The sequence below is a fragment of the Ipomoea nil genome, unplaced genomic scaffold (assembly GCF_001879475.1).
Source record: "Ipomoea nil cultivar Tokyo-kokei standard unplaced genomic scaffold, Asagao_1.1 scaffold1421, whole genome shotgun sequence".
Lineage (NCBI taxonomy): Eukaryota > Viridiplantae > Streptophyta > Magnoliopsida > Solanales > Convolvulaceae > Ipomoea > Ipomoea nil.
This window is the reverse complement of record NW_017617849.1, coordinates 6,798,997-6,826,223: the sequence shown is the minus strand read 5'-3', so window position 1 is coordinate 6,826,223 and position 27,227 is coordinate 6,798,997. Positions and strand designations below refer to the sequence as shown.

Below are 27,227 nucleotides of genomic sequence, written 5' to 3'. Positions count from 1 at the left end.
CTTAGTTGAATTCCATGCCGAAAGGCACCAAAACCATACACAAATTCAACAACTAAATGATCAATTCTAAAGTGAAGGAAGGGTAACATAGAATATTTGATGATCTTTTCATCGTTAGTAAATCAAATCATGCCCCTTAACTAAAAGTAAAGATAAAAACTAAAGAATTTTTTTATAAATAAAATAGATAGAACTAATGACAAGATGAATACATGGTTATTTGCATTTAGTATACATTAAATTCTCAAGAGAGAATGGTGTACACTTAAATCCCTAATCAAGTATGCTGAATGATCCCATAGTGGGCCAGTTCACAATCTTGGCTAAATAGAATGTTTAAATTTGTACTAGAAAAATCTGTTAAGAAAAACAAGGTAGGCTAAAGAAAAGTAGAAGACCTTCTTCCACTGTGTGAAATTAAATCTGCAGTTGTTAGGGGCATCCACAATAAATCAGATGGTGCAGGGCTAAAAATGCAGATTATAGTAAACCCTCAAGAATAGGTTTGTTTGTAGCAGGATGATGATTGTGGGAAGACAACTCCTCTAGTTGCATATTCACTGATCCAAGATCCTCCTCCACTTTCCCCAGTGCGCTACGTGCCTCTTCATATTTAAGCATCAGTTCCTTCTGCTGTTGCATTAAACTCTGCTTTTCCAGTGCTTCATCAATTTGCACCAGTCGAGTTTCAACCCAGTTTACATTGATCCCACTGTTCTTCAGGTCCCAGAGGAATTGCTTAGCAGTGTTGAACTCGTCCCTGGACCTGCCCAGGCTCTCTACTGTGAAACGCTCAAGCAAGTACACTAACTCTGCCAAAACCTCCAAAAACGTTGGTTTGACAGCATTGCTCCAGGGCTTGAAGCCTAATAAAGAATCAGGGTACCTTGATATGACCCTATTAAGTGTTGGGATACACCGCTGGGCTACAAGGTACCCTCCCCAGGGGATTTTCTCATCCCCACGACCGGGGCCACCATATGGAATCTGGCTTGGGATAGATGAGATATCCATAGCCTGTAAGGAGCCTTCTTGGATAGCCATGGGTATATCCCCCATACCAGACTCTTCTCCATGGTGCTGCAGGATGGGAGACGGATCTTGTCCTTGCTCTTCTTCCCATTCCTCAAAATCTACATAGACAAAGTATAGCTTAATTCATGCAAAGACATACTAAAAAGAATTAATTAGGACTACATCTTGTTTCCCCGTACCTTGATTGCCCAAATTATTAAATCTTTCATCGTTCTCCCCAGTACCTCCTTCATGGTCCAACTCCAGAGGATCAGGGGATTCAAGGATATCATATAACCCTTCCCAATCAACCTCAGAAGATATTGTGGTTGGTTGTGGAAGAGGATAGATTGTCCCATCTACTTCTTCCATTTGTTCGTCATTCCCCTCACTTGAGCAATTGAAAAAAAAATATAAACAGTTGGTATAAAACAGGAAATATTAACCCCAAACAGAAAAAACAAAAATATTCAACAATCGCCTGGGAACACTACATTACCTTCTTCTGTGTTGGTATCCTTCTCCCTCATAGTACACACTGAGATTTATGCCACTGGCAACTGATTGTAAATGTTTGTTCAAGCTTATAATGCACTGACTTGTCCTGAAATGTTTACCACAATAAACAATCCTTTCATGTAACAAGTAGTGGCACACAGATGAATACCACATTCAAGTACTATAATCTGTGGGAATGATCATACCGTGCTTCATAATTGACCACAAAAAGAGTTTGGGTGGCAATAGCTTGAGATATGACTGCACCCAATACTTGTTTGGTTTGCCTAGAGGTTCTTGACAATCCAACACAGCTTTGCTGGTAAACAAGACGTCTAACCCCAACATGCATTTGCCCATTCTCTCCCCTTACAAAAACCAGCATTCAAAGAACACATGAGTAAATGCATACCGACTTTTGTTTGGACAAAAAAATACAGAGCCATACTTTCATCAAAGGAAATACAGGCAACTTAAATAGACATATTAGCAATTTAGGATGTCAAACTATATCAACACCTTATGAAGACAAATGAGTCCCCGGCAACTAACTCCTTACTCTTAACAAATGCTTTCCAACCTTTAGTAAGCAACAAATGTCTTGGAGGATGGCCTGTTGAAGTGTATCAGTGAGAGTCCTTACAGGCTTGTGGCTTATCTTAAGTGAGAAATGCAGTGCTCAACTACAGTTGACTTGATAATCAAAAGGGATTACCTCTGAATACATGCTGAAAACACCAATCACTACCATGAATATCCCTGGCTATAAGCATCTGGCTCGATTTCTCTTGTGTAGTGTCCTACTCAGAGAACAGCTTTAGCATGGTAAAATTACGAGTAAACTTGAAATAACAGATGAATGTGTGCGTGAAGGTTAGGAGAAAGGTTACCACTACTTACCAGGGCAGGAAAGCAGTTAATGGCATCTCTCCGAGGTATACACAGACCCCAGTTACTACGTGTATCAGACGTAGTTAAAACCTTGCTGAAAGAGTGAAATTGGGACCTTGGAGACTCATGAAGGCAAGGATCAACAGTATTCACTCCAGTTTCCTGCAAAGTATGTTAACTGGACTGTAATTCTAGCTTTTTCGTGCTCTATGGCTGGTACTACTTATTTTTTTATTCCGCATTTGTTTATATATATATAGGAAAAGAAGTTCTTACAAATGGTTGAGGGATTAAAGTAATTTGCGCGTACGCCTCATCTGTTTCTTGCTTAGCCTGCAGAAAAGGAAATATTATTCCAATGATCTCCCTTCTACTTAGAACTTATAGTTAAAATGTTTGGTTTCGATCTTGAATTTTGAATGATCTATCCTAAGGAGTAGCAGCCATATCTGGGCTATGAATGGATTGATTCCATCAGTATGGCTCATTCCACGATTGAGATGGACACAGACTTAATTGGTTTCTAAAAGAAAAATTAGGTCAAATCATAAGTACTGGAAAAGAGGGAGCTTACCAATAGTTGAACATTAACCACACGGCAAAGGACTTTTGGAGGAAGATTGGAAATTTGTTGTTGATCAATTACTTCTGGATTGGTTGAGTTATCCAGCTGCATAACCAATCCAAAAGGCCAAAAGATGAGAAAGCACAAAATAAAACATACATCTAAATACACTGAAATTTACGGGGAACATTTACTTGATCCATGTGAACTCCAGGAAAATAGAACACCCTCTGTCCACAAGTAGGAACACACATCAAGGGATCTGCACAAGCCTTCCATAGCTCCTCATATAGATAGTCTGCCGCTGTAAATTGCAATTGCTGAATTCATCAAGATACCCAAAACAAAAACTCAGATTAAGATGTCAATACTCAATATGCACCTTCATCAAAGCAATGGAGTTCTACTAACTGCTGGTGTTGTGAAGACCCAACTTGACCATCCATCATCCAAGTCCACTCCTCTACCTAGTGAAAGCTGAAGTAGCCTGCAACTGTGTTTTCAAAGCAACAGCTTCACATACATCTTTTACACACACACATACACACACACACACACATACACATAAACATACACATACACATACAAATACACATACACACAAAGTTTTACTCAAATCAAATATAATAGTGGTGGTATTTGATTCATATTACACATTTTGGGGGGGGTGATGAGAAAACCCACCTCTACTACCTAGGATGTGCACTGGGTAAACTCGTCTTGTGATCTAATCGGCAAAAGACTGCAAGAAGATAAATTAATTTAGGTTGTCCATCAACTCAAATCAGAGAAGACTTCAAAGTTAAACTTGAAACTTGTGATCAAGCCAACACCTAATCAACTTTGTTAAGGTAGCCCCATATTACACATTTTGACAGCCGCTATTTCTGACTGGAGCTCCATTGACCAACTCCTATTCTTTGTTGAATGCTTTAAAGAATACAGATGAAACTTTTCATGATTTTATTAGGGTATTTCATTCATTGTATATAATAACAGCAAAACAACAAAGTCAATACACACACAATATACAGTATACCAATAAATTAAACACACACACACACACATGGTGTGTATACAGTATACCAAATAAATTAAACTTATATGCAGTAAAGAATATAATAGATTAATACCACTGCAGATCGAATAGAAAAGGAAGTGCAAGCAGAAAGGCTTTGGAGCTTCACATTCCAAATTTTCAGTGCCCTCAAAGAAGTGAACAGAGAAAGATTAGGGCAGACTTCAAAATCAGTTCCAGGGTGGAAGAACCTGCAAGCTAAGGCAATCATTTTCCCGCCAGAAAACCTTAAAACCCAGAATTAGTCGATCAATATATATATATCTTCTGAGAAAGCAATGGGACAGGGTAGAAATGGGGGCGAAGTTTAAAATGACTCTAAAATGTCAATAACAAAATAATAAATATACAATATTTATGATATACTACAAAATAGTTAAAAAAATAGAGCTAAAAATATATTTAAATGGGGTGAAATTTTAAAACACTTTGAAATGCTATATAAATATTTATGATAAAATATGGAACATAATTAAATATTTGGCGACCAATGACGGCCGAATCATCGCCGGATGCCATTTACCAGAGAAGGCGACCAACTAGTCACCGGATATGATGCATGAACTGAAATAACCTGTAATACCAAGTAATTTATCAATTTTTGAGTTTCATTGCCTTAATTTAACATGTTCAATGGTGTAATTACAATTTTTAAGTAAGGACTTAATTAACTTTTCTGGTAAAATTTAGAGATTTATTTGACATTTTCTAAAAAAAAAAAAAAAAGAAGAAGATTAGCCAGACATGATACGTGATTTTTGCCCTTAGCGGGCATGTGCCTTTAATGGTTAATACTGCCAAGCATAACTTATAAATAGCTATGAAAAGAGATACAAGCATAATTGTGAAGAATGTAATAAGTTTACATTTTTAGTTTAATTAAAAAAATGTAAAGCATAATAGGTATCAATGGAAAATTACAAACAATTGTTTAAACAAAACAATCATCCCCTCCCTAGGCTAGACATCTCACCGTTATTATTATATTCACAAAATTAAAGGTACGGTAAATCTTATTTCCCTATTTTTTGTGAGATATTGTGAGCTCTAACATCTAACTCGGGAGTATAAATATAAAAGTAATTGTGTTTAATTACTTGAAAAACAATATCACTTTAATTCAAATATATTAACATTCAATTTTTCCTACAAAAATGTTTTTTGGGGTACTTATTTAAACGCAAATTATATTGTGATTGTGGTCCACAGGCCACACAATACGTATTGTGGACTTTGATATAAATTATGGTTTTGTTTGATTCGCATATAAGAATTGGGATCGAAATGGGTATCAAATACTTGGTAACGATAATGAGTTTTGGTGAAAGTATTTAACATGTTTGGTAGTAGAGTGGAATGAAAATGATTACTAATAGTAGTGCTTGAAAATGAATAAGGGAATGAAACCCTTATTTTATTTGCGCATAGGTTTTTTAATTAATGAGGTATTCGAAACCCATAGTAGTATTCTAAAAATCTACCAATTAAACAACAACAATCACTTTCATACTCATTCCTATGAACAAAATCCATCAACCAAACACATCCTATGTACATATAATTAATATATTGTGTATTTGTGTACTTTTCAGTTAACAATGATATATATTTATAGTTATTAACCGGAATTATAGTCACAATTCTCATGATAAACCTTAATATAATAATTACCTATTTGCATCCCGTGGCAAAAACACGACATGAGTCGTCAGGTCTGCAGAGTAGCATGCATGGCTCAAACATTATTGTCCTTTTGTAATAACTCCATGCCTCTGTCATTGTCCTTTAAGATAAGATAATAAAGATCGAAAATATTTGAGAAGTTTTGATAAAATAAATTGTTTTAATGGATAATAATGTCAATGATATTGTGGTCAAGGGACATGAAGTGACTCACTCTTTGTACTTTAACATATTGAAAAAATATTTATGAACAGATATTACACTATAATAAAATTAGTAAAAATAAAAATATGAGAGAGTGTTCAAGATTCTCACAGAGATCCTTGATTTTTACAGGAATAATGGACCCCACTAAGAAAACAAAGAAGCTACCTGGTGCACCTACATCTGGTGTACAAAAAAAAAAAAAAGAGGAGAAAACTACGTGAGTTTTGATAAGATACATAGACAACTTAATCTTGATAAAATTATGTACAAGTTCAAACTTATTTTTATTTTTTTTAATTTAACTTTAAAGTTTAAATAGTTGATATAATTATTTTATTAAGATGTTAGAATGATTTTTTTTTTTAAATAATAATAATTGTTGAATTTGAAAAAAAAAAAAAAAAAAGTCTAGTGAAATCAAAGGGTGGCCATGTGCCAAGACCTTGTGATCTAATGACACTAAGGTTGCACTCTTAGAGAGTGTGGGTTTGAGCTTCATTGGACGCAGCATTAACTACTACATTGTAATAGAGTCAGTAGCACTAAAAAAATAAAATGTACTTTATTTTCAAGAAAAATACATTATTTAAATACTAAATGTATATTATTTTATATAATGTATCCCCAATACACAAATAATATACTTTTAATTACATCAAAAATATACTTTTTTTTTTATAATCCATACAACACTGTGAATGATGGTCCATACAATAATTGTCCCACGTCTACCCGGGCCGCGCGCATATAGTAAGTACGATGGTACAAGCTACTTGCCTTAAATAAATGTATATAGTATGTGTAGACGGTGTAGTCTCAATCATTTGTCTCATCTCACCAATTCAACCACTACCAGGTGAAACAATGGCAATGGCAACACCGCTCACTGTCTCCTCCTCTCTCTTCTCTGCTCCTCGCAAACGCCGCCTGGGTTAGTTTCATCTTCTCACGCCGACCTAGCTTACCGATCCCACCTTCTTTATTTATATATATATATATATATATATATATATATGGAATCTACGTGTACTCTCAAATTCTACTCCCTCATTTTTACTGCATGAGATGACATGTCAAAAAAAGATTGACTATTTTTATCATATGGGAAGGGATCATGTGCGGGTGGGGCTTCCCATGTAATTGTGCGGGCGGACGCATGTTAAACATTAATCTGACACACTTAAAATACAAAACACACGCACATTAAGCACACAAACAAAACACCTTAAGAACACAAGTCTCACGCATGTTAAGCACAAAATTCACGCACTTTAAGCACAAAGACACACACACACCTTAAGTTTTAATAAACCCACATTAAGGTCTTGTTTGATAAAATGGTTGTTAGCTGTTAGCTGATTGTGTTAATTATAGGGTATAAATAGTTGATAACATTAGCTGATTGTAGATAAGTATTTGGTAAATTAGTTGTTAGCTGATAGATGTTCGGTATAATTTCTTTTCTCAAAAAGCTAATTGAAAAAGTTGTTTGGAGTAGCTTTTTGAATTTTAGCATTTTAGAGTTGTAAAAAGCTAATTAACCAAACATTTATATTGACATTTTAACTAAATCAAACAATTAATAGTGGTCAAGTAAGTCAAAATTGGCCTATAGGCCAATTAGGCTAATTTTTTACCAAACAGGGCCTAATTACACACTCACGCACATTAAGTACAAAACTCACGCACCTTAAACACAAAACTCACGCACCTTAAAGTTTCAACAACAACTCATATTAAGTAAACACTCACGCACATTAAGCACAACTCAGTACAATGCACATTAAGCACAAACCTCATGCATATTAATTACCTGCACAACCGCATGGGAGAAACTTACCTGCACTGAAGCTTAATTCTATGTATATATGATCGATCAGCTGAATGTTTCTTATACATACATATGGTAGCAGAAGTAGTTAAGGCTACGGGGAATACGTACGGGACTCACTTCCGTGTGACAACGTTTGGGGAATCTCATGGGCCGGGCATTGGTTGTGTTATTGATGGCTGTCCTCCTAGGCTGCCCCTCACACAAGCTGATGTTCAGCTACATCTCAATAGAAGGTGCATATTTGAATTGAAGCTAGCTGCATCTTTTTCTTTTTAAATCTAGCTCGTAACCATCATGTATGTTTTTATTACTTTCTTAATGCCTGAAATGTGCAAAAGACCAAATCCCGGTCCAATAAAAGTTGTGAAAGAGGCTAATCACATTATAGTTTTCATGACTCATGAATTAACTGAGTTACTTGTGTGAGCTATATATAGACTAATACTTCTTGTGTATGAAAGAAAAAAAAAAAAGAGTTGAGTTGTCTGATCTACTATTACCAATAATATCTTGTTACATCAAAGAGTAAAATGTATATTATGCTACAATTAAGATTTTACACTAGAGTCTTTTCAAAAAAAAATTGCAAATAGAAATGTTGTTTATTAAAAATAAAATGAATATTGATCAATTAAGCTCTTGAACTATTTAAAAAATTACAATTAAGTCGTTGAACTTAAAAAATCCTATTATATACTTAAACTTAGAAAAAAAAAAAGCATAATTAGTCCATTTTCAGGAAACCAGGCCAAAACCAGATTACAACCCCTAGGCAAGAGCAGGATACATGCCAAATTTCATCAGGCGTTGTTGATGGTAATTAACAGATCATTCATACACCTTTTTTCATTAAAAAAAAAATAAGAATTTCATTAACTGGCTGGGTTATGTGGATATTATTATCTGATCGATGTGCAGGGCTTACCACTGGGACTCCAATCAAGATTGAGATTCACAACCAAAATCCAAGAAAAGATGTAAGCATATATGCATTTCATTTCATTTGATGTTGAACCAAAATGACTGAAATTTAATTTGTATTATTGATAATTTGCATTGTTTGTCTGTATGTTTTTATGTTTCTTAGGACTACCATGAATTGTCCATGGCCTATAGGCCTTCTCATGCAGATGCAACCTACGATTTCAAATATGGAGTGAGGTCCATACAGGTGATATATATGTCTTATAATTGAAAACTCTTGTTTGTTTTCGTTTTTTGTTCTTGATCCCATTTTTCTCAGCATGCATATATGTATATATGTAGGGTGGTGGTAGGGCTTCTGCGAGAGAAACCATTGGGAGGGTAGCTGCCGGAGCTGTTGCCAAGAAAATCCTAAAACAAATTGCAGCAACTGAGGTTTACCTTACAGTAGTCCAGATTAAATGACTTATTTGCTGATACCTATATATATATATGTAGTTTATGCATTGAGTTTATCTGTTTCGTTCTTATTTGGTTTCTCCATGTGTTTGAATCCAAGATTCTTGCTTATACTTCTCAAGTTCACACGGTAGTACTTCCTGATAGCTTGGTTGATCTTGAAGCTCTCACACTTCCTCAGGTATATATAATTATATATATAGCCAGCTCCGTTAATTTGTTGATGTAATGAATTAATGATGAAGCTAAGTTTTGTTGCATGGGTGCAGATAGAGAGTAATATTGTTGGGTGCCCGAATCATGAGTATGCAGAAAAGATGATAGCTGCCATTAATGGCGTCCGAGAGAAAGGGGATTCTGCAGGAGGCGTGGTTACCTGCATTGTCAAGAATGTTCCTCGGGTAAGCTAGCTAGCTAGCTAATTTCCCTTATCATCAGATCATTTAATTATGGTATTTAAAAGCTAGCTAAGCTAGGGTTAATTAATTGAAATTGGGTGAAAAATATAATGATGAAATGTGTTAACTGCATGCATGTTCTAAGGGTCTTGGTTCGCCAGTATTTGATAAACTTGAAGCAGAGCTGGCAAAAGCTGTAATGTCCATTCCAGCAAGTATTGGTGTTGAGTTTGGCAGTGGCTTTGCAGGTATATATACACTATCTACGAGACTATGCGTTCATATTTCTTTTCTTATATTATATGCTCAAAATTTACTCGTCACGCACCAGTTACACTATCTATGAAACTATGCATTCATGTTTTTTAATATTATATGCTTAACATCCACTCGTCACTTAAATTCTCATCAGGAACACTGATGACTGGTAGTGAGCACAACGACGAGTTCTATGTGGATGAGCATGGAAGAATAAGAACAAGAAGCAATAGATCTGGTGGAATTCAGGTTAGTTAGTTTATAATAAATTAATTAGCTCTGAATTGGGGTATATTAGTATATATATATACACAACTTGGGTCTCCCGGCCTTGCAGGGTGGAATATCGAATGGAGAAATCATTCATATGAGAATCGCCTTCAAGCCAACACCTACTATCAATGTGAGTGAGTCATAATATCATATCATCATACACTGAAATGGCCTGGTCTGGTGTATGTATAATGTATGCACAAAATGAACATATGTATATATATGCAGAAGAAGCAGATGACAGTGACTAGGGACAAACGTGAGACAGAGATTACATTTCCTGGTAGACAAGAGGCATGTGTCGCTCCCAGAGGTTAGTTTTAATATATACATATTAGCTTGTAGGTAGGTTTGTATTAATGAATTGAATAATATATGATGGAATATAATGGCGGGTTAAATTAGCAGCTATTCCGGTGGTGGAAGCCATGGTAGCACTAGTGCTGGTTGATCAAGTGATGGCCCAATATTCACAGTGCATGCTCTTCCCTCTCAACCCATCTCTGCAACAATCCTTTGCCCCTGCCCCTGCCCCTGCTCTACACCAATCCTATTCTCATTAGTCTCAGTATGGTAGGGGTTTAAAGGTGTCTGCTACAGTTAAGACATGTTTATGACACCTCAGACAAACAAAAAAAAAACTTGTAATACTGAGTTGATGCGCGCGGTTTCTAAACTTGTGTAATGGCTTAGTAATTTTATTCCTTATTTATTGCTCCAATTATGTGGTTGTATTGAGTTTGTATTTAAGTGTAGTTTTGAATTAAAATGTAACTAAAATTATGTATATGTAGTTAACAAATTATGTACATCTAGTATCAAAGTTGCTTCTAATTGTGTGAACATCCTGTTAGTTTTAGGACTTTTGGGGCCCACGGAGGTCCAACACAATCCGTTAGATTGGTGGATTCACCAGAACAAAATAGTGCAAAAAGGTGACTAAAAGAGAGAAATTACTATTGAAGTTGCTTTGAAATTGTGGGGGTACTCCCCGAACTCTCTAACAGTTGCCCCAAACCTTTCTGGGGAGGGCCTATTTATAGGCGACTGACTTACAACGCTCTAAATAAGCAAATTAATGCGTAATAACTGAGAAATAAAGCTGAGAGACGTTGGGTCTCCGTTACTGGGCTCCTCTAACGGCTGGGTTGACTGGCGTTAATGACGCGTATTTAAGTGGCAACGGTCATCTAGACCGACCGACTCCTGCCGACGCCGACTCTTCCGACTGGCTCCAACCCCTGCCGAGCACTCAGCGAAGCCTTCGCGGAGCAGATCTTATTTTCTCGACCCAACTCCTAAAAAGCCCATTTCCCTTGTTTGTTTTCTTTACTTGGGCCCCTAGCCCATTAGGGTCCATACCCCATTAAGCCTTCATAACCCACTACTGAAAATTATGGAATTTTCGACCACCTGAAAATAATCTTAAATTAAGTTGAAAGTCTTGTTCCGACCACTTTTGATATCTGAAAAAACCTTTATTGCTATTTCCGACCACTTTTTGCTTTCTATTTGATTTAATATCACTTTCAGGTGGTCGGAAATTTCATAATTTACATTAGTGCTAATGACGCCATTATGTAGTGAATAGAGTATTAGGAAAGTTCCGCAGAACTAATTTTCATTATACACGAAGAAAATAAGCTTTGTTATAAACTTATAATATTATTAAGGATGTTGGATTGGTGACCAAACTACCCATATTCAAATATTCAATTATTAGTTAATAGCACCCCCCCCCCCCCCACAAAAAAAAATAAATAAATAAAAAAATCTATGCAATAGTGAAGGTTGTTTTGACCCCTAGAAGCAGGGAAAGAATAAAGAATTAAAAGTTTTATTTTCTAATGGCTATACCATTGGTGTCATCATCGAACTTTGGATGAAGAGACACTAAAAGAAATTCCTGTCTAAACTTTGGTAGATAGATATCACAATTGGAAAAATACATTATATTGTTCTAATAATATAATATTAAGCAAGTTATAATTATATCTTTAAAAAAAATGGGAAAAGGGTCAAATAGGCCCTCGAACTTTAGCTTAAAAGTCAATTAGGCTCCTAAACTTTTTAAAGGTGCAATTACACCCATCAACAATTCATTTAAGTGCAATGAAGCCCAAAAACAAATTAATGACCTGCTATCACAGGTCATTAGGGTTCAGGCCACCTTCCGGCGAATTTTCCAACAAAAAAAAGTGACCGGCGAAATTTTCGACAAAAGAAGTGACCGGCGAAATTTTCGGCAAATTTGGGTCGGTTGCTGGTCACATTTTTTTTTTTTGTCGAAAAATTCGCCGGAAGGTGGCCTGAACCCTAATGACCTGTGATAGCAGGTCATTAACTTGTTTTTGGGCTTCATTGCACCTAAATGAATTGTTGATGGGTGTAATTGCACCTTTAAAAAGTTTAGGGACTTAATTGACTTTTAAGCTAAAATTCGAGTGCCTATTTGACCCTTTCCCAAAAAAAATAAAAAGTGAACTTTATTGCATGTATTATTGTATAATATTTGATTATGACGTTGGATTGGTGATCAAACCGTCCATATTGAATAAATAATACCACAACAAATAATAATCTATTTTGTTTTATCCATGAAATAATTGAGCAATTATGTGATATGGCTTCTCTAATTTGACCGTTGGTCGTTTCTAATACATACTATACGCAACTCTATATATTTAAATAGTTTTTTTTTTTTTTTTTTTTTTTGGTAAAAATGTTAGATATAAATTTGATAGTTAAAATAACATTTAACTCATTCATATTAAATTTTTTTCGGTCACACATAATTTTTCTAGTACAATTTACTTTTTCTATGTAATTCGTAAGTTATTACACAAAAAAACAGAATTTATTCAGTACATATATGAATTTTTATAGTAATGGAGAGTTTTCGTCATTATGCACAACTTATAATTAACAAATTTGCTTACGACCTAAAGTAATTAACTTTAATTTGCATTTGTATTGTTACTACATTATTGTTGTTGTTATTGGTACATTGTTAAAGGAGATTAGATTGTTAGTAAGGAAAATCGATTTTTTTTTTCGGATTACTTGAAAAATTCACAACTATTATTTAGTGGCATATATTGGATAAATTTTGATCTTGTGTAATAGCTTATATATTAGTAGATTACACATGAAAGGTAGAAGATCTTGTGAAACGGGTTTGACCGAAAGTGAATTTAAATTATTTTAATATTAAGAAATATAGTATGTTATGTTGGCAATTGAAATTAAACATGAATTATTTGAATAAGGGATTTCTACTATCATTTGCTTGAAACCATTAGAGAGATTTTGAGACAAGACTGAGGCGAACATATTCTATCAAACACATACATATTAAAGGGAATCAATTTTTTATGGAGACGGGATGGTAACACAACATGATCATTCTTGTTCAACTTTACAAATTCTAAAGACCCCTAGAGAGTTTTTGACCATATTCTTTTTTTTTATATATATAATTTTTTTTTATGATGTCGTGGGCATTTCTATTCTCAAAATTGTGTAGTCATCTGATCTTGTTTTTATCTTCTCTTATATGTAAAAAAACTCTTTATACAAAAAATATTCAAAACATTTGTCCGGTCTATAAATTTAGAAACACTTGTAATTAATAGAAACTTATCTCTTGATCTTTACATTAAAGAATTTAAAGTTTTACTAACTCGACAAAATTTTTATTGGCACGCAATTTGCTTTTGCTTTGTGATGTTATTTTATATGAAAAGGGGTGGTAGCAGCTTTTAACTACTTTGATGTAAGTTTATATATTTTTGTTAAGAAAAATATGTAAGCACCGAAAGGTAGGCAGCTTTGTGAGAGCATAAGTGAGAATGACAGAAAATGTGTAGTAATGGCAGCTACACCAATAGACCAACACTTGAAATTATCCTAATTGCCACAAAATGTGGCTTTTATATACATATATGGATATAGTCATGGTCATTATCAAAGCATTAGGTGAAACTTATTGGACCCCTCTATCTATAGGGTGTTTGAATGGACAAGAATTGGTGTCTTTTTTCTTGGCTAACTTATTATCATGAGAGACTAAGCTTTCATTTGTAGGGTGTAGGGATGAAGAAAATAGGGACATTGCCTCGAAATGAGTGGTCAAGTGACTGAAACATGATTTTTGTATTAAAAAATTACTAGTTCAATTCTTGTTCATATTATCTCAATCGAATCTGTCACACATAATTTTCTTAATATAGTTTGCAGGCTATATATTACACAAGAGTAGAATTTATTTAATGTACATCATATGATAATAATTGTGCATTTTCATGGTAACTTGAAAAAGAAAGGAGGGACATTTTGGTGGGGACATAGATTAACATTATTGGGGTTTTGAGAGAGGGCAAAAGGGCAATAATGATTAGTGAAGAACTCGTGCTAACAAAAGATATCATGTTTGCCCTCTTGTGGTAATCCATTATTATTAAGTGGCCAACTAGCACTCTTCATCCATGTTCTATAAGTAATAAATGTTTTTAAATACTAAAAGTGTGGTTTTACTATGAATTAAATATAGATATTTTATTACAGTTTTTTTTTTAATATCCCACTACCAAGATTTAATCCTGTGACCTTCTTCCAAGGCTCAGAGAGCCACATAGGCGTTATCTAAGCACAATGTACTTGACTTACAGTAATTTTTATAAAATTTTATAGTTATTGCCTTATTGGTGAATTATTTATTAGTTGAATACATTTAAAACGTGAAAATAAAAAGCAAACATGCCAAATGAGTCTCAATCTCATTTTCCTAGTTTTCACTAAATATCTCAATAAAGAACCATTCACAATTATGTCTTGCGAAATAAGTTTTCTTCTCTACATAAATAAAAACCTTAATAAATAAATAAATAAGAGTAACATAAGGCAAAGGCAATTATGTCTAGCAAAAAGCTCATCACCATTTCTTACATTGTTTCCAAAAGATTGAATCTCCAACCCGACTCGACAGAGCATTTGGGAGTATATAAATCATGGTAACTCAGTTGAACATAGAGGCTAGATCTTTACTTACTGTGCACAATGAGCCCCCCTTACTTACATTAACATGCCCGTTTGCACATTAACAATATAAATAACATGTTGTCATTATTTTATGAAGATCAAAAGTTAAGTATATTAATAATTTCATTACTTCTATTAGATTAGTTTATTTTTTAATAAATTGATTGTTTATATGACATGAAATATGAGTGGATGAGATCAAAGTACTTGTAAAGAGAAATTTTACTAACAACTGTCAAATAGCTCCCAATTAAGCCATATACATACATACATACAAGGATACCACTCAAATGGAATGAGAAAATGTGACAACACGTACTAAAGTCACTAAGTTGATGATCCATTAATACCAATTAATTGCTTTTGGTCAAACCCACTCTGCTTTGTCTTCACCACCACAGATTGTGCTAAGTGTAAAACCCCATAAAAGGAGGGGATTGTAGGAATGAAAACAGGAAAGCCAGCACCACTAGACTATCTAGTAAGCTAGGTTTGCCTATCATAAGGGGTTTATCCCCATTTTAGTCCCCATTCATTCCACAATCATTTTTTGAGGACTGGACTATCAAGAAAACACAATTTTCCCTATATCAAAGGGTTTTATTTACTTTGACTTTTTCAAAGTGGTATGTCCACCAAATGCCAATCTCTCTGGCAGGCAAAGAATCCCACCAAGATCATCCTTTTTTACAGTTGAGTGTCTTTTTCAATGGCCACCACTCTTCTTCCTATCTCACACTCTTGCAAAAGTTAAAGCTGCATTTTTACCACTCTTCACTCTTAGCTTCTTCACACTCTACAAATTTCTCACCTGCACTGCAATCAATACAAGTTCACAAACAAATTAGCTTTCCCGTACCCATCATAACAAGTAATTCGTTAGTGTATTTTAATTTGATGATAAGCTATATTCTCTTTTCGATAGTAAATTTAGATTCCTACCCCATCTCCCCCGTCCCCCTCAAATGCACCAAATATGTGCATGTAGTCTTGTTCAACAGAGTTTTGACCACTTGTGCTTTTATTAGTAACATTAAACAAGCCTCACATAATTTCTAAAGCACTCACTGTCTTCCCAGATAAGTTTGTCTAGAACCTAGACACCAATACAATCATGGCAGCCAATTTTATACTCCACAAAGGATAGAGGGAAGCGAATAGCGATGAAGATGCATTATTCATGTTTTTACTATTAACATCAAAAGTCAAAACCGACATTTCTTCTAGCAGTTATGATATACCATAATGCTGTGGTCTCAGCATGTTTGAATGACACAATCATGGCTAGGCCAAGCTGCTTCGCCTATATGGATCTAGCATTTAAGGAAACTTGGACACCTTAAAGATCAAGGACAGGGGATGTTGGTTTCAGTTAATGAGTTCAGAAAGTTAGCTTAAAACACAACCAAATATTCATAAGAGCTTCAATATGGACCTCTGAAATCTATCTATGATCATGGTCTAGAAGAAAAGTTCAACTTTATTTGCCTAGTAGTCAACCACAACATGATTCATCATATCAAATACAGAAAAGCCCTTTTCTTTAATTCTTTCTATGAACCCACAAAGGGTTGCCAATTAAGCTCTGAATCTCAAATGGCCACAAGGCACAAGGTCCCCCCTAAAGGTACAAGCTTTCTTAGGGTCCATATCTGCAAATCACTAAATGGCCTTGGTGTCGGTGAGCTACCAAATAAAAGCTAGACTTTTCCTTGCTAGCTAGCTAGCATCATCACCTGTTTGGCCTGGGCTTCTCTCCATATATACCAGCCTATTGCAATCACCATGGGACATTTGTTCTCAAGAAACAGGAAGAAAATGACAAGAATCACCCACGGGTACACACAGATTGAACAGCAACAATATCTTGTGATTCACAAAACCTAAAGTATTATATTACCAAAAGAATATATATTTTTTATGGTTATATCATTATGCTCCAATTATTTGCATAGTTGGTGTCAGTATGATTAGGTGAGCCAACCATAACCATAGGTGATGCCAAAGTACTAGAAAGAGGATAATAATAATATATATTAATTTGACACAAAAGAAAATCTTACCCATGCCACTTTTCTTAATTATTTTGAATACTATTTGGGAGTAGCTTTCTTGATTGTGACAATGGGGGCAAGTCTCTTAGTCCTCCTCTGATGTTCCTGCACAAGTTCTCCAGCAAACCAGTCAAGTTTCTGGGAATTGCTTTGCTCTCCAATCCTCTTCCCCCCCAAAAGCACAGATTCCACGTTTTTCTGTGCCAGCATTTCATCTGCAACCCCAACAAGCATCCTCACATTGCTAGGACTGGGGTCGGTGTCAACACTCACCCCGCCACCAAAGCTCGATCCATTAGCCTGTTACCACCAAATTCAAAACCTATGCATTATATATCTTCTAACTAGCTATTAGGAAATCCAAATTTGATGCATATATGTCACAGCCACAGAAAGAAAGGGTAAATTCCATAAATTCTGTCTGTTCCCCATCCTGCAGAGGCAAGAGTAGAATAAAGTGGCACTGGAAACAGAGTAAATGATACATAGGGATGAGAGGAATGAATGTAGTACTCTAAATTGTACTGCAATGTACACTTAATTGGTGACAAAAGCCAACCATGATAAAATGCAGCAGACCAGTGGTATAGCCTGCTGTTTATATACACAGGTCCACAATAAATACTCTGTTGCCCTGCCTATTTATTTACTTCTCCAGGCTGTTGTACAGTGAGGACGGAGCTGGTTACCATTCACTCCTTTGGAACAGTAATGGAATATGAAGCCTAAAGTTGTTGTCTTTTATACAGGAAGTGATGACCCAGAAACTATAATCTTTTTTACAGTCATTTTCCATTATACAGGACTGTTAACTGCATTGATTGATTAGCTAAAAGAAAGAAAGAAAGAAACAAATTCCCTATTATGATATGGCTTGATGATCAAGAATTTAGTGGTTTTAGCTGTAAACTGGGAAAGAACACAGAGGGCATATCAGCAAATGTTCAAATTAATTGGTTGGGTAACCGTAACCATAAAGCTACAAGTTTGACTCTCACCCAGAGCCACTTTATTTGAGCGGGTCAACCTAAACTGGTTTACCCTTAAGTTTATCCTAATCATCGGAATTGACAACATATTTTTGCCATGCATTTCCCAGGCTGTCTGGTGTGGACTCGTGCAAATTATGAAGAAGAACGTCCGAAAACCATTAAATAGAGACGTACCTGAATGCGCACGTAATTGGTGCTCCGGGACTGGCCAAAAGCCATGGCCACGGCGTGGTCCACTAGATCGGCAGAGCCGTCGCCGGAGATGCGGGCCATGGGGCGAGCCCAGTTCTTGGCCTTCCATTCCTTGACTTGATCGTATGGGAAACTGCCTTCTAGAAGCTGTTGACCGGTTCCTAGTGAAAGAACCAAAATGTCCTCCACGCCTCTGACGAACGGGAACTCCTGTTTGTTGTGGAGAACGTGGGTAATCGCAGCCGCCGTCGGGTTGGTCATGGCTAGTCCGCCGTCCACGGCCACGCAACGGGTGGAGCCGTCGACGGAGCTCATGCAAACCGGCTCGAACACTCCCGGCTCCGCTGACGTGGCTCTGCATACCTCCCAGAGCCGGAAGTCGAAGCTGTCGGACTCCAGCGCGTCGGCCCGGGAGAACAGAAATGGCGCCGTGCTTGAAAGGTCGTAGCATGGAATCAAAACCGGCTTTAGTGTATCCTTAAGCGTCAAGCTCCGGCCGGTTTTCTCATCTGTAAATGCCTCCTTCATCGCCTTCTCTATACCGGCGGCGGCGGAAACGGCCCCACCTCCGCCTAGGAAAAATCGCCTGAAAATCCCACCACCTCCGGAGCTCGAGCCGCCTTTCGTGGAATACAGTCTTTTCCCATTCTCAGCTAAAAACTTCCACGTTCCGTCCGCGTTAAAGATTGGACTTTTCTGATCCTTCGTTCCAAACAACATCGCCGTAAAAATTCCCCCGACGCCGGAGCCGGCGGCGACGTCGAAGTAATCACAGATTCTGGCATCCGGGTTCCCCGATTTCGCCTTCAACGCCTGCTCCAAATACGCCAAAGCTTTCCCACACAGGATGCTCCGCATTCCGCCGCCGTCAATGGACAACACACAAATTTTCCCTCTCGTAGTACCCCCTTGCACGCACAGCGCCGGCGACGTCGACACCACTTCTTCATTCTTGCACTGCTCAACCGCCGGCGGCGCGATGCTCTTGGGAATCCAAAGCTTCTGATCGTCGTACCCAAACAGAAACTTGCTCTCGAGGATGGAAAATATCTCGTAGCTCAACTTATCCGTCTCCACACTCGGCTCCTGCATATCCCAAGTTTGATGATTCCCATTCACCCCCGACATGTCTGGAAACAATCCCACACCTCAAAGCATTTACGTACACCTTCAAATTCGCGTCTTTCAATGGTGAACGTGAAGCGAAGAAAGAGGAGGAAATATGCAGGTGCTTGCAAGGAAGAAGAAGAAGAAACTCAGAAAGAAAGAAAGAAAGAGGAGAGTTGCAGAGGATGTGTGATGTGGTAGCTAGCTTTTAAACCCCCACCACCATCTATGAAGACGCCATTTGTACTAATTCTCACCCAAATTTCCCTTTCTTACTTTATTATGCAATCTGACTAATCTCCCTTGCCTTTCTTTCTCTACTCCATCGTCATCCTAATCGTAATTGCGTACTCCTCTGATTTGTATACATACAGGCCACCCTCCATCTTTTTCACCTTGCCCAATCATTTTTCACTAATTCTTCTCTAACCCCTTATTCTTTTTGGGACAAGGAGGAAAAATTCACAAAATAAAGGTTGATTTTATATTATACCATACATAGGAGCATTGATATCGATTAGTACCACTGAAATTTCTCATAAAATGACTTGTAGAACAAAATTTTTGAATTTGCTAAGTAGGATAATACTATTAATTAGTTTCTTGTGAATTAAATTTGACTTAAGATATGAACACAATAAGATAATCTTTTTTTTTTTTTTGGAAGGAAAACATAATCTTTTTAATGTAACTATAGAAAGTTTTGATTATTATAGTACTCGGTATATTTTAACTTTTAAACGGATTTAGTACATGTGAGGTATTCAATTCATTAATTGTAATTGTATAATTATTTGAGTAGTCAAGCACATTGCGCTCGAAAGACATGTAGTGATTCAAAAATAATATATTATTTGAGTAATACTATACATTTTTTTCTACTCTATTTTTTATTCTTGACGAACATGGCCATATTTTGGTTCATCTAACAAAAAAAAGTGATTTACAAATTTGCTTCCTTTGTTTTTCTTCCTACATTAAAATTCATACAAATGGATGAGTTTTACTCTTTTAAAGTACACTTATTATTTTATATAGACATGATTATGAAATGCATTAAAAAAAAAAAAAAAAAAAAAAAAAAACACTTGTTACTACCCTCCCAACTCCCAAGGGCTGTATTCATAAATTTCCAAAGTTTGGGGTCCAAAATCCAAATTCTGTTTTAGAGAAATCCAGTGGGCGTTTATGTAATTACTTAGCCCAAAATATTTCACCGGGAATATCACCCCCTAGTTCACGGAGCCGTCCAAGGGTAACGGCCGTCCGACAAAATTACTGCAGAAATCGAACGGTGCCGGCGGATAGCGGTTACACCGTAACGGAGTACGGACTAATGTTTTTTGTCACCTCCAGATAACGGTGTAATTTGAGATGAGCCGTGCGTTGAGAGTATTAAACGCTTGTCTTCTTACGTCAGAGCGCGTGGGCCCACGGTCGACACCGTATATATCGCGATTTGCCATTTTTCCTTTCCATTTTTAAAAAAAATAAAATCTTGGCGTATAAAATTTCTGGAGGCATTATTTTGTTAGGAAATATATTTTTGTTTTTGATGGGAGGTGTGGGGCCCAGCGGCTGTCTCCTTGGACTAAGGCCGGCCCGAACGTGGGGCAGAGTAACAAAAAACCGGTCGTTATGTGTGGACCGTGGACTCGGTTCGGCCTCTCATCTATTGTCCACTGCCGTCCTGAATAGGTTTAAAACAACGGCTAATTCCCCGAACGTTGTTACTAAATATAAATTAGAGTCGTGTTACCATGTTTAGTTGTATTATGGGGTCATGATTTGTTAAAGTGGTTGATGGAGGACTATTATACCCTCAAATTAGAGGGTGACTTAACTCTCAAACAACGGAGGACCATATCGGACATAAATTGAATAGTTATGATTAGATCGGTCAAAAAAATAACTCGAAGATTAAGTCGGTACTTTCGCTATAGTCGAGAGACCATTTTGATAATGAACTCGGAAGACTTTGATCAATTCTAAAGTTGTAAAATTAGATTCACTTCACCATAATTTTTTATTAGACCTATTATAGATTATTATGCTTGTTAAGAAAAACATATATTAGAGCAACATAGAAACTTTATGCAACTCATGGCTGTAAGGTGTTTGGTATCATCAGTACATGACCACCAAAAAATATCTTGAGTGGTCCATATTGCACAAACAACCACAAAGAGTCAAAGGTTCTGCAACTACTCCAAGATATTTGGGATACTCGAACAGTGTCTAACATGGATCTTCATCCCATAATTTCTTCCTCCTCTCTGCGCACAAGGGCAATCATCATAGCTTCTAGTGAGATTTCATCATGGCACCCACGAAACAACATTATTTTCTTCAAACCCAAGGTGGGATTTGGTGCCGGCAAGTGCCTGATTCTTCCCTCTTCCGGCAGCTTATTCCGACAAGGGTGGCAATCACGTGGCTGGGAAACTGCAGCAAGAAAGGAAACGAGGTGCATCGAGAAGCTAAGCCAAGAGCCTAACAAAATCTCCAAGAAACAGGGAACAGTTGCTGGTGCAGTTGCTTTGATTGTTGGCACCAGTATTGGTTCTGGCATTCTTGCTCTCCCCAAGAAAACTTCCCCTGCGGTAATCAAAGCATGATTTAGACATGGTTAAATATACCCAATCTCTTCCCTCGCCCCATACCCCATCCCAGATAAATCACGGTAACTTAGCAGCCCATTAGGTGGGAAGATTAGTGCATGGTGCTGGTGTAACTCTCACGCTACAGTTGTCAAGACTCGATCATGTGTTCTTGCTCATAATCTATCACCTAAGAACCAACTGAGCTGCCCGTGATGGCTACCCAATTTCATTATTGAATGGGGAATTTATAACTTTTGTTAAACAAATTAAAAAGTTGAGTCTTTTGTGTTGCAGGGGTTGGTTCCTAGTTCAGTAGCTATGACAATGTGCTGGGCATTTTTGTTAATAGAAGCACTTGTACTGGTTGAAGTCAATGTGGGGTTGTTGAAAAGGAAGAAATCAAGAAGGGAAGGAGATGAGTTGGAGATCATCTCCATCAGAACTATGGCTCAAGAGACATTAGGAGAATGGGGTGGAGTGCTGGCTACCTTAACTTACGTGTTCTTGGGGTATACTTCTATGGTTGCTTACGCTGCCAAGTCGGGCGAGATCCTTTGCAGTTTGATCAATCTTCCAGAATCTGTTTGCGGCATTGTCTTCACTGCCACCTTCGCAGTTCTGATTTCTGTGGGCGGGACTAAAGCAACTGATCAAGTCAACCAATGGCTCACTGCATCCATGATAGGTACATTAGATTGCAACAATCTGATTGCTTCCAAGAATAAAATGTGAATGTTGAATGCTAATGAATGAAGCCATTGATGAACACAAACAGGCCTGCTCCTTGCAATTGAGATTCTAGCAGCTGTGTTTGGAGGGTGGTCGGGAGTGGAGGGAAGCGGGGGCAACTGGGAAAGAGTTCCAGCCGCTATCCCAGTGCTGATATTTTCTTTGGTCTACCATGATCTGGCCCCGGGTGAGTGGTGAATACCTTGTTTATATTTTTACATACTGCACTAGTATCTGCATCCACGCGACAAGACAAGCCATATTCGGGGGCAACTCTCCCGAGAGTGTTACTACTTACTACCCCGTTTACAAGTTCTAAGCCTTTGCTCTGCAGTTCTGTGTGCATATTTGGGCGGCGACCTGAGACAAATAAGAGCATCAGTTTTGATTGGTAGCTTTATTACATTCCTGCCATTGCTTGTTTGGAATGCAATTGCACTTGGCCTCTCAGCTCAGGTTGATCAATCTGTTGACCCTCTTGAACTGCTTCTCAGGTCACATCCTCAACTCTCGAATACATTACACTATGCTTCCTTTCACCTAAACATAGCATTACACACCATATTTTGATAATGCAGTGTAAAATGGAGTGGGGTTTCATATATGGTAGAGGCCTTCTCACTTCTAGCTATAGGAACATCAATCATCGGTACTCTCCTGAGTTTCTCCGAGTTTTTCAAAGAGCAACTCAGTAAATTCTTGTTGCATTCCGGACCATTTGTAAATGAGGTAAGTTCTCTATCTCAGAATAAGAACAGAAAATGGTAAACACCTGACTGTTTTTTTTTCCCAGCAGAAACCAAATTTAAATTCTGGGCAAAGGAAATTGTGGGGAAGAAATACCATAAGCTTCACCGCGACAGCAATGGTGATTGCCCCCTCTCTTCTCCTGTCAACAACAGTTCCAGATGCTTTTTATGCTGCTACAGATATAGCAGTAAGTTAAATCTTTTTCCATAATGCAAGTGAAGATTATAGCTAGCTATGAGACAAATAATGACAGGATAATGAAACAGGGAGGTTACGGCATGACAATGCTGTATGGAGTTCTTCCCCCAGCAATGGCTTGGGCTATGCACAACAGAGGAGATAAAGACATTGATAAAGGAGCAATATCAAGAGCAAAGCCTGCACTTATCTGTGTATGCTTGATTGCTTCTTGTATAGTATTAGAGCAGATTATTGCAGATCTCTCACTGCTGCACTTGTAAGAAACAATTTTTCTACAATATAATGAAATATGGCGCTCATGGTTACAAATGTATCATGAATCTCCTGAAACTAACTATGAAGATTAGAGGAACAGTAAAATTTACCAGAACCTTGCATACAACCATATCTATTTGAGGTTACTCTAGTGTTAGAGCATGTATGATTACTTGGACAGGAAACTAAACAGAGTGACAAATAGATATATATAAATAAGTAATAACACTCGCATTCTCATCGGGGTTTACAACAGTCAATGCTACTTGAGGGTAATCCAATATGGAAGATAATACAGTTCATATTGCACCTAAATACAGACCCCTGGTACAAAAGCACAGTATTTAACTGCTTTATTCAATCAGGACCATGAGAAACCAATAGAGATGATAAAAATACAAAATAAGTTGAGAGTTGGCCAAACCCCAGACTCCAAACAGAAGAAAGGAAATGGCTAAGAGAATACTCAGCTTCACACTCATCCAACACAGATCTTAGTTCTTCACTGTGGTAACATGCCTTAGAAGCATGTGGGCAACATCATGAGAAATTCTTGCAGCTTCTGTCTTCAAATGATCAATCTTGGCTTCGGTCTCTGCCTCTAGTCGCTTGACATTAGCACCTGAGTCACCACTACTCTGTTCAACAAAGGCCACTTGTTATAGAACTTTGGCTATATTTCAGGTTTCACACATGACGTACAAGTCAAGAGAAGTGTAAAATATCTTTCTTTTTTATGGGAAATAGACTGCACACAACACAGGTGCTCTTGATGATTCACAAAATGAAATTGAGCCATGATTGGCATATTTCAGATTTGGACTCAGTTAATTTTACCAAGAAATTCAACTGTGTGGTTCTATTATATATGGATTTTATTATTAATTTTCTATATACCTGTGCAAGCTTTTTCTGATACTCAGCTTCCATATGGGCACGAAAAGCAGCTATCTCCTTCTCAGCTTCTTCTTTTGCCTGTTTCAATCTAGCCTGTTTTGCTGCAAATGGAAACAAGAAGGTTTACTCATTTCACCCCAATCTTGAATCACAGAATGAAACATTGTAAAAAGAAAGTAGAAAAGACCATAGCAAAAAGTCATGTTGTTACTATATGTTCAGAACAATATAGGTATACATGTCATGTAAATATGTAATTATACAGCAAAGCATGTTCTACAGCATAACTTCTATAAACTGTAAATTCATGCATTACAACAATAATCAAGTACTTCAAGCACCAATATGCACAACAGAAGGCACCCTAAATTTTTTTTTTAGAGAAGTTGGATGCATCTTTCACCAAATCCTCCAAGTTAGGAGAGCCTTGGCCCTTGGTCCAGCCTTTTAATTGTACTAAAGTAATTGCAAACATTTAATTTTCATGGAAATGATCAATCTTGTAAAGTTACACTAGAAAAGATCACCTATTTCAAGTCATAAAACAAGAAAAAAACAAGAAACTACCTTACAGAGTTACAGAAGTTTTAAAATAAGTCCAATTGAAAATTCATTAGCAAACTAAAGTTCCAAAAGGACAAAAGAACTTACCACTCTTTGCAGCATTGACAATGTGCTGTGCTTCTTGCTCAGCAGCTAAGAGAAGTTGAATTCCACCTTGGCCCCTGTTAGAGTCCATACTGGAAAAGATTTTTGTAGCTGCAACAGAGTGTATTTGAAGAGCAGTGAGCACTAAACTGATAATTGAGAACAGGAACAATTATTCACATTACTTAATAATGGTTTGAAGATTTTTATCAAAGGACCAGCACTAAACTTTTAAGGAATATGAATCAACAAAAAATGATAAATCCTTATGAATTAAGCCAAAGTTAAAAACATAATGAGCTTCTACTTTATCCCATACTGTATACTCCCAAACGCAAATAGACAAAACATCTGATGCAAAATAGTCAAATCAGCAATCGGTTTGCACAACTTATACTTTTATTAGTCAAAGATCCATCATTTTGAGCTTGTATTTGGGCACTTAGATTTAGAGCTCAAAAACGTTTCTTTTATGTTTAAGCCAAAGATCAAATAAAGTGCTGTTAGTATTGTGATAGACAAGAAGAGATCATTCGATGACAGATGAGAATTAGTGAATTACTATAACACCGTCATCTTACATCTCAATACATCTACACCACAGAATCCCAACTCTAAACTTCAATCTGGATCACAATAATGTCCACCCTAATTTCATTTAAAAATCAAATTCCCATATACCTCTTTTGCTAAAAGATCTCAACTTTTGCAAACCAACAAATCTACCCTTCTTTTTTTTTTTTTTTTTTTTAATTGGGAACTAGTTAACAAGTAGCCTAATCTGAAACGCTTTGCACGAGTAATTGAGTTGATCAACAACGAAAGATGGAAGAAAACCCAGTGGCAGAAACAGATCAAGACATGTTCAACGACAATCCATCCCAGATCCATTGTATTCCAGTCCAAATAAAGCCAGAGGGAGGGGAAAAGGAGATGCGGAGTGAGGAAGTCATAGCAGAAGATAATAGGGATACGACGGAGAAAAAAGTATTGCGGAGAGAAGAAGATGGACGATACCTGAAGAATAGGAGTTTGCTCGTGAATGGATTCACCGAAGAAAACTGACCCCAACTTTCAACTACAAACGAAACTGTTTCGACCTTTTTGAGACTTATATAACCACTGCCTCTGCTGAACCCTGCCCCCTTTCTAGTTTCTACTAGAGCTGGACATCAACTCGTTTTTATTTATTTATTTAAATAAAAATTAAACATATACTCGGATTTTATTTGTTACGGAGTATTTTTTTTTTTTTTGGATTTAATATACCACTAAATGTCTAAATCTAACACGTTGGATGGGCTGAAAGCCCTATCATAAGTCAATTAAAGCGCCTTTTTTTTTTTTTAAGTACTATTGACCTATTACAAGGTAGTATTTGTCTAAAAAGTCAATTCCTCATCAACTGAAATTCCATCCTGAGAAGGTCTTTTTTATTTAGTATACATAACATTTGCATTTTACATCATTTTCTCTCTTTCTTCTTTTTTTCGATAACAAAAATTCCTGCAATCAAAACACTGTTCCTTTATAATAACTCAAAAGAGGTAAACCTCTGCTAGAAGACTTCGTGCAATGAGACCAAAAGGGTGTTAATAAGAATCAAATTCGTAACCTTTAGGCATAAATATATTGTTACACCCACTTAGCCACCCCATCATCTTTTCATCTTATACA

General features: G+C 36.7%; 5 protein-coding genes across 12 annotated transcripts; 2 read left to right on the top strand and 3 right to left on the bottom strand.

The window, feature by feature from the left end:
• Positions 1-194: 194 nt before the first annotated feature.
• Positions 195-3,746, bottom strand: LOC109187471 (auxin response factor 11-like). Of its 4 annotated transcripts, XM_019337663.1 has the most exons (12): positions 3,653-3,746; positions 3,351-3,461; positions 3,163-3,272; positions 2,978-3,073; positions 2,680-2,736; positions 2,413-2,565; positions 2,228-2,312; positions 2,032-2,125; positions 1,719-1,880; positions 1,514-1,618; positions 1,215-1,405; positions 195-1,133 (listed from the first exon to the last, which is right to left on the bottom strand). In XM_019337663.1, the coding sequence occupies exons 2-12, from the start codon at positions 3,415-3,417 to the stop codon at positions 481-483; spliced, it is 1,773 nt and encodes a 590-aa protein (XP_019193208.1). In that variant the 5' UTR covers positions 3,418-3,461; positions 3,653-3,746; the 3' UTR covers positions 195-480. The 4 variants fall into 4 exon arrangements, with proteins under 4 accessions (XP_019193208.1, XP_019193210.1, XP_019193206.1 ...); XM_019337665.1 differs by lacking the exon at positions 3,653-3,746 and having other exon boundaries at positions 1,260-1,405; positions 3,351-3,550; XM_019337661.1 differs by lacking the exon at positions 3,653-3,746 and having other exon boundaries at positions 3,351-3,549.
• Positions 3,747-6,759: 3,013 nt separating this feature from the next.
• LOC109187476 (chorismate synthase 1, chloroplastic-like) lies at positions 6,760-10,803 on the top strand. Its single transcript, XM_019337676.1, has 13 exons — positions 6,760-6,867; positions 7,850-8,003; positions 8,510-8,586; positions 8,689-8,747; positions 8,858-8,941; positions 9,037-9,129; positions 9,254-9,334; positions 9,423-9,554; positions 9,697-9,799; positions 9,964-10,058; positions 10,147-10,212; positions 10,311-10,395; positions 10,491-10,803. The coding sequence occupies exons 1-13, from the start codon at positions 6,801-6,803 to the stop codon at positions 10,643-10,645; spliced, it is 1,251 nt and encodes a 416-aa protein (XP_019193221.1). The 5' UTR covers positions 6,760-6,800; the 3' UTR covers positions 10,646-10,803.
• Positions 10,804-15,349: 4,546 nt separating this feature from the next.
• On the bottom strand, positions 15,350-19,857 carry LOC109187475 (patatin-like protein 7). Of its 5 annotated transcripts, XM_019337673.1 has the most exons (4): positions 18,343-19,857; positions 17,195-17,476; positions 16,669-16,671; positions 15,350-15,944 (listed from the first exon to the last, which is right to left on the bottom strand). In XM_019337673.1, the coding sequence occupies exons 1-2, from the start codon at positions 19,486-19,488 to the stop codon at positions 17,216-17,218; spliced, it is 1,407 nt and encodes a 468-aa protein (XP_019193218.1). In that variant the 5' UTR covers positions 19,489-19,857; the 3' UTR covers positions 15,350-15,944; positions 16,669-16,671; positions 17,195-17,215. The 5 variants fall into 5 exon arrangements, with proteins under 5 accessions (XP_019193218.1, XP_019193217.1, XP_019193215.1 ...); XM_019337672.1 differs by lacking the exon at positions 16,669-16,671 and having other exon boundaries at positions 15,350-15,938; positions 17,186-17,476; XM_019337670.1 differs by lacking the exon at positions 16,669-16,671 and having other exon boundaries at positions 17,188-17,476.
• A 1,700-nt stretch (positions 19,858-21,557) lies between these two features.
• LOC109187473 (tyrosine-specific transport protein-like) lies at positions 21,558-24,316 on the top strand. The gene is made up of 7 exons (XM_019337667.1): positions 21,558-22,070; positions 22,365-22,755; positions 22,846-22,986; positions 23,134-23,293; positions 23,378-23,528; positions 23,596-23,736; positions 23,816-24,316. Exons 1-7 carry the CDS (start codon positions 21,711-21,713, stop codon positions 24,008-24,010), a joined length of 1,539 nt encoding a protein of 512 aa, XP_019193212.1. The 5' UTR covers positions 21,558-21,710; the 3' UTR covers positions 24,011-24,316.
• On the bottom strand, positions 24,201-26,681 carry LOC109187483 (V-type proton ATPase subunit G 1). The gene is made up of 4 exons (XM_019337685.1): positions 26,568-26,681; positions 25,554-25,661; positions 24,903-25,003; positions 24,201-24,643 (listed from the first exon to the last, which is right to left on the bottom strand). Exons 2-4 carry the CDS (start codon positions 25,639-25,641, stop codon positions 24,500-24,502), a joined length of 333 nt encoding a protein of 110 aa, XP_019193230.1. The 5' UTR covers positions 25,642-25,661; positions 26,568-26,681; the 3' UTR covers positions 24,201-24,499.
• Positions 26,682-27,227: the final 546 nt, after the last annotated feature.

Coding starts and splice junctions, on each gene's coding strand:
- LOC109187471 (XM_019337663.1), bottom strand. CDS start 3,417: ATGATGGATGGTCAAGTTGGGTCTTCACAACACCAGCAGTTAGTAGAA. Junction 2,126..2,227: donor TTTTCAGCATGTATTCAGAG/GTAATCCCTTTT, acceptor ACACTTCAACAG/GCCATCCTCCAAGACATTTG. Junction 1,134..1,214: donor TAATAATTTGGGCAATCAAG/GTACGGGGAAAC, acceptor TTGTCTATGTAG/ATTTTGAGGAATGGGAAGAA.
- LOC109187476 (XM_019337676.1), top strand. CDS start 6,801: ATGGCAATGGCAACACCGCTCACTGTCTCCTCCTCTCTCTTCTCTGCT. Junction 8,942..9,036: donor ATGGAGTGAGGTCCATACAG/GTGATATATATG, acceptor GTATATATGTAG/GGTGGTGGTAGGGCTTCTGC. Junction 9,555..9,696: donor TTGTCAAGAATGTTCCTCGG/GTAAGCTAGCTA, acceptor GCATGTTCTAAG/GGTCTTGGTTCGCCAGTATT.
- LOC109187475 (XM_019337672.1), bottom strand. CDS start 19,488: ATGTCGGGGGTGAATGGGAATCATCAAACTTGGGATATGCAGGAGCCG. Junction 17,477..18,342: donor CCAATTACGTGCGCATTCAG/GTACGTCTCTAT, acceptor TGGTGGTAACAG/GCTAATGGATCGAGCTTTGG.
- LOC109187473 (XM_019337667.1), top strand. CDS start 21,711: ATGGATCTTCATCCCATAATTTCTTCCTCCTCTCTGCGCACAAGGGCA. Junction 22,071..22,364: donor CCAAGAAAACTTCCCCTGCG/GTAATCAAAGCA, acceptor TTTGTGTTGCAG/GGGTTGGTTCCTAGTTCAGT. Junction 23,294..23,377: donor CCTCTTGAACTGCTTCTCAG/GTCACATCCTCA, acceptor TTGATAATGCAG/TGTAAAATGGAGTGGGGTTT.
- LOC109187483 (XM_019337685.1), bottom strand. CDS start 25,641: ATGGACTCTAACAGGGGCCAAGGTGGAATTCAACTTCTCTTAGCTGCT. Junction 25,004..25,553: donor TGTCAATGCTGCAAAGAGTG/GTAAGTTCTTTT, acceptor TTCCATTTGCAG/CAAAACAGGCTAGATTGAAA. Junction 24,644..24,902: donor ATCAGAAAAAGCTTGCACAG/GTATATAGAAAA, acceptor TTTGTTGAACAG/AGTAGTGGTGACTCAGGTGC.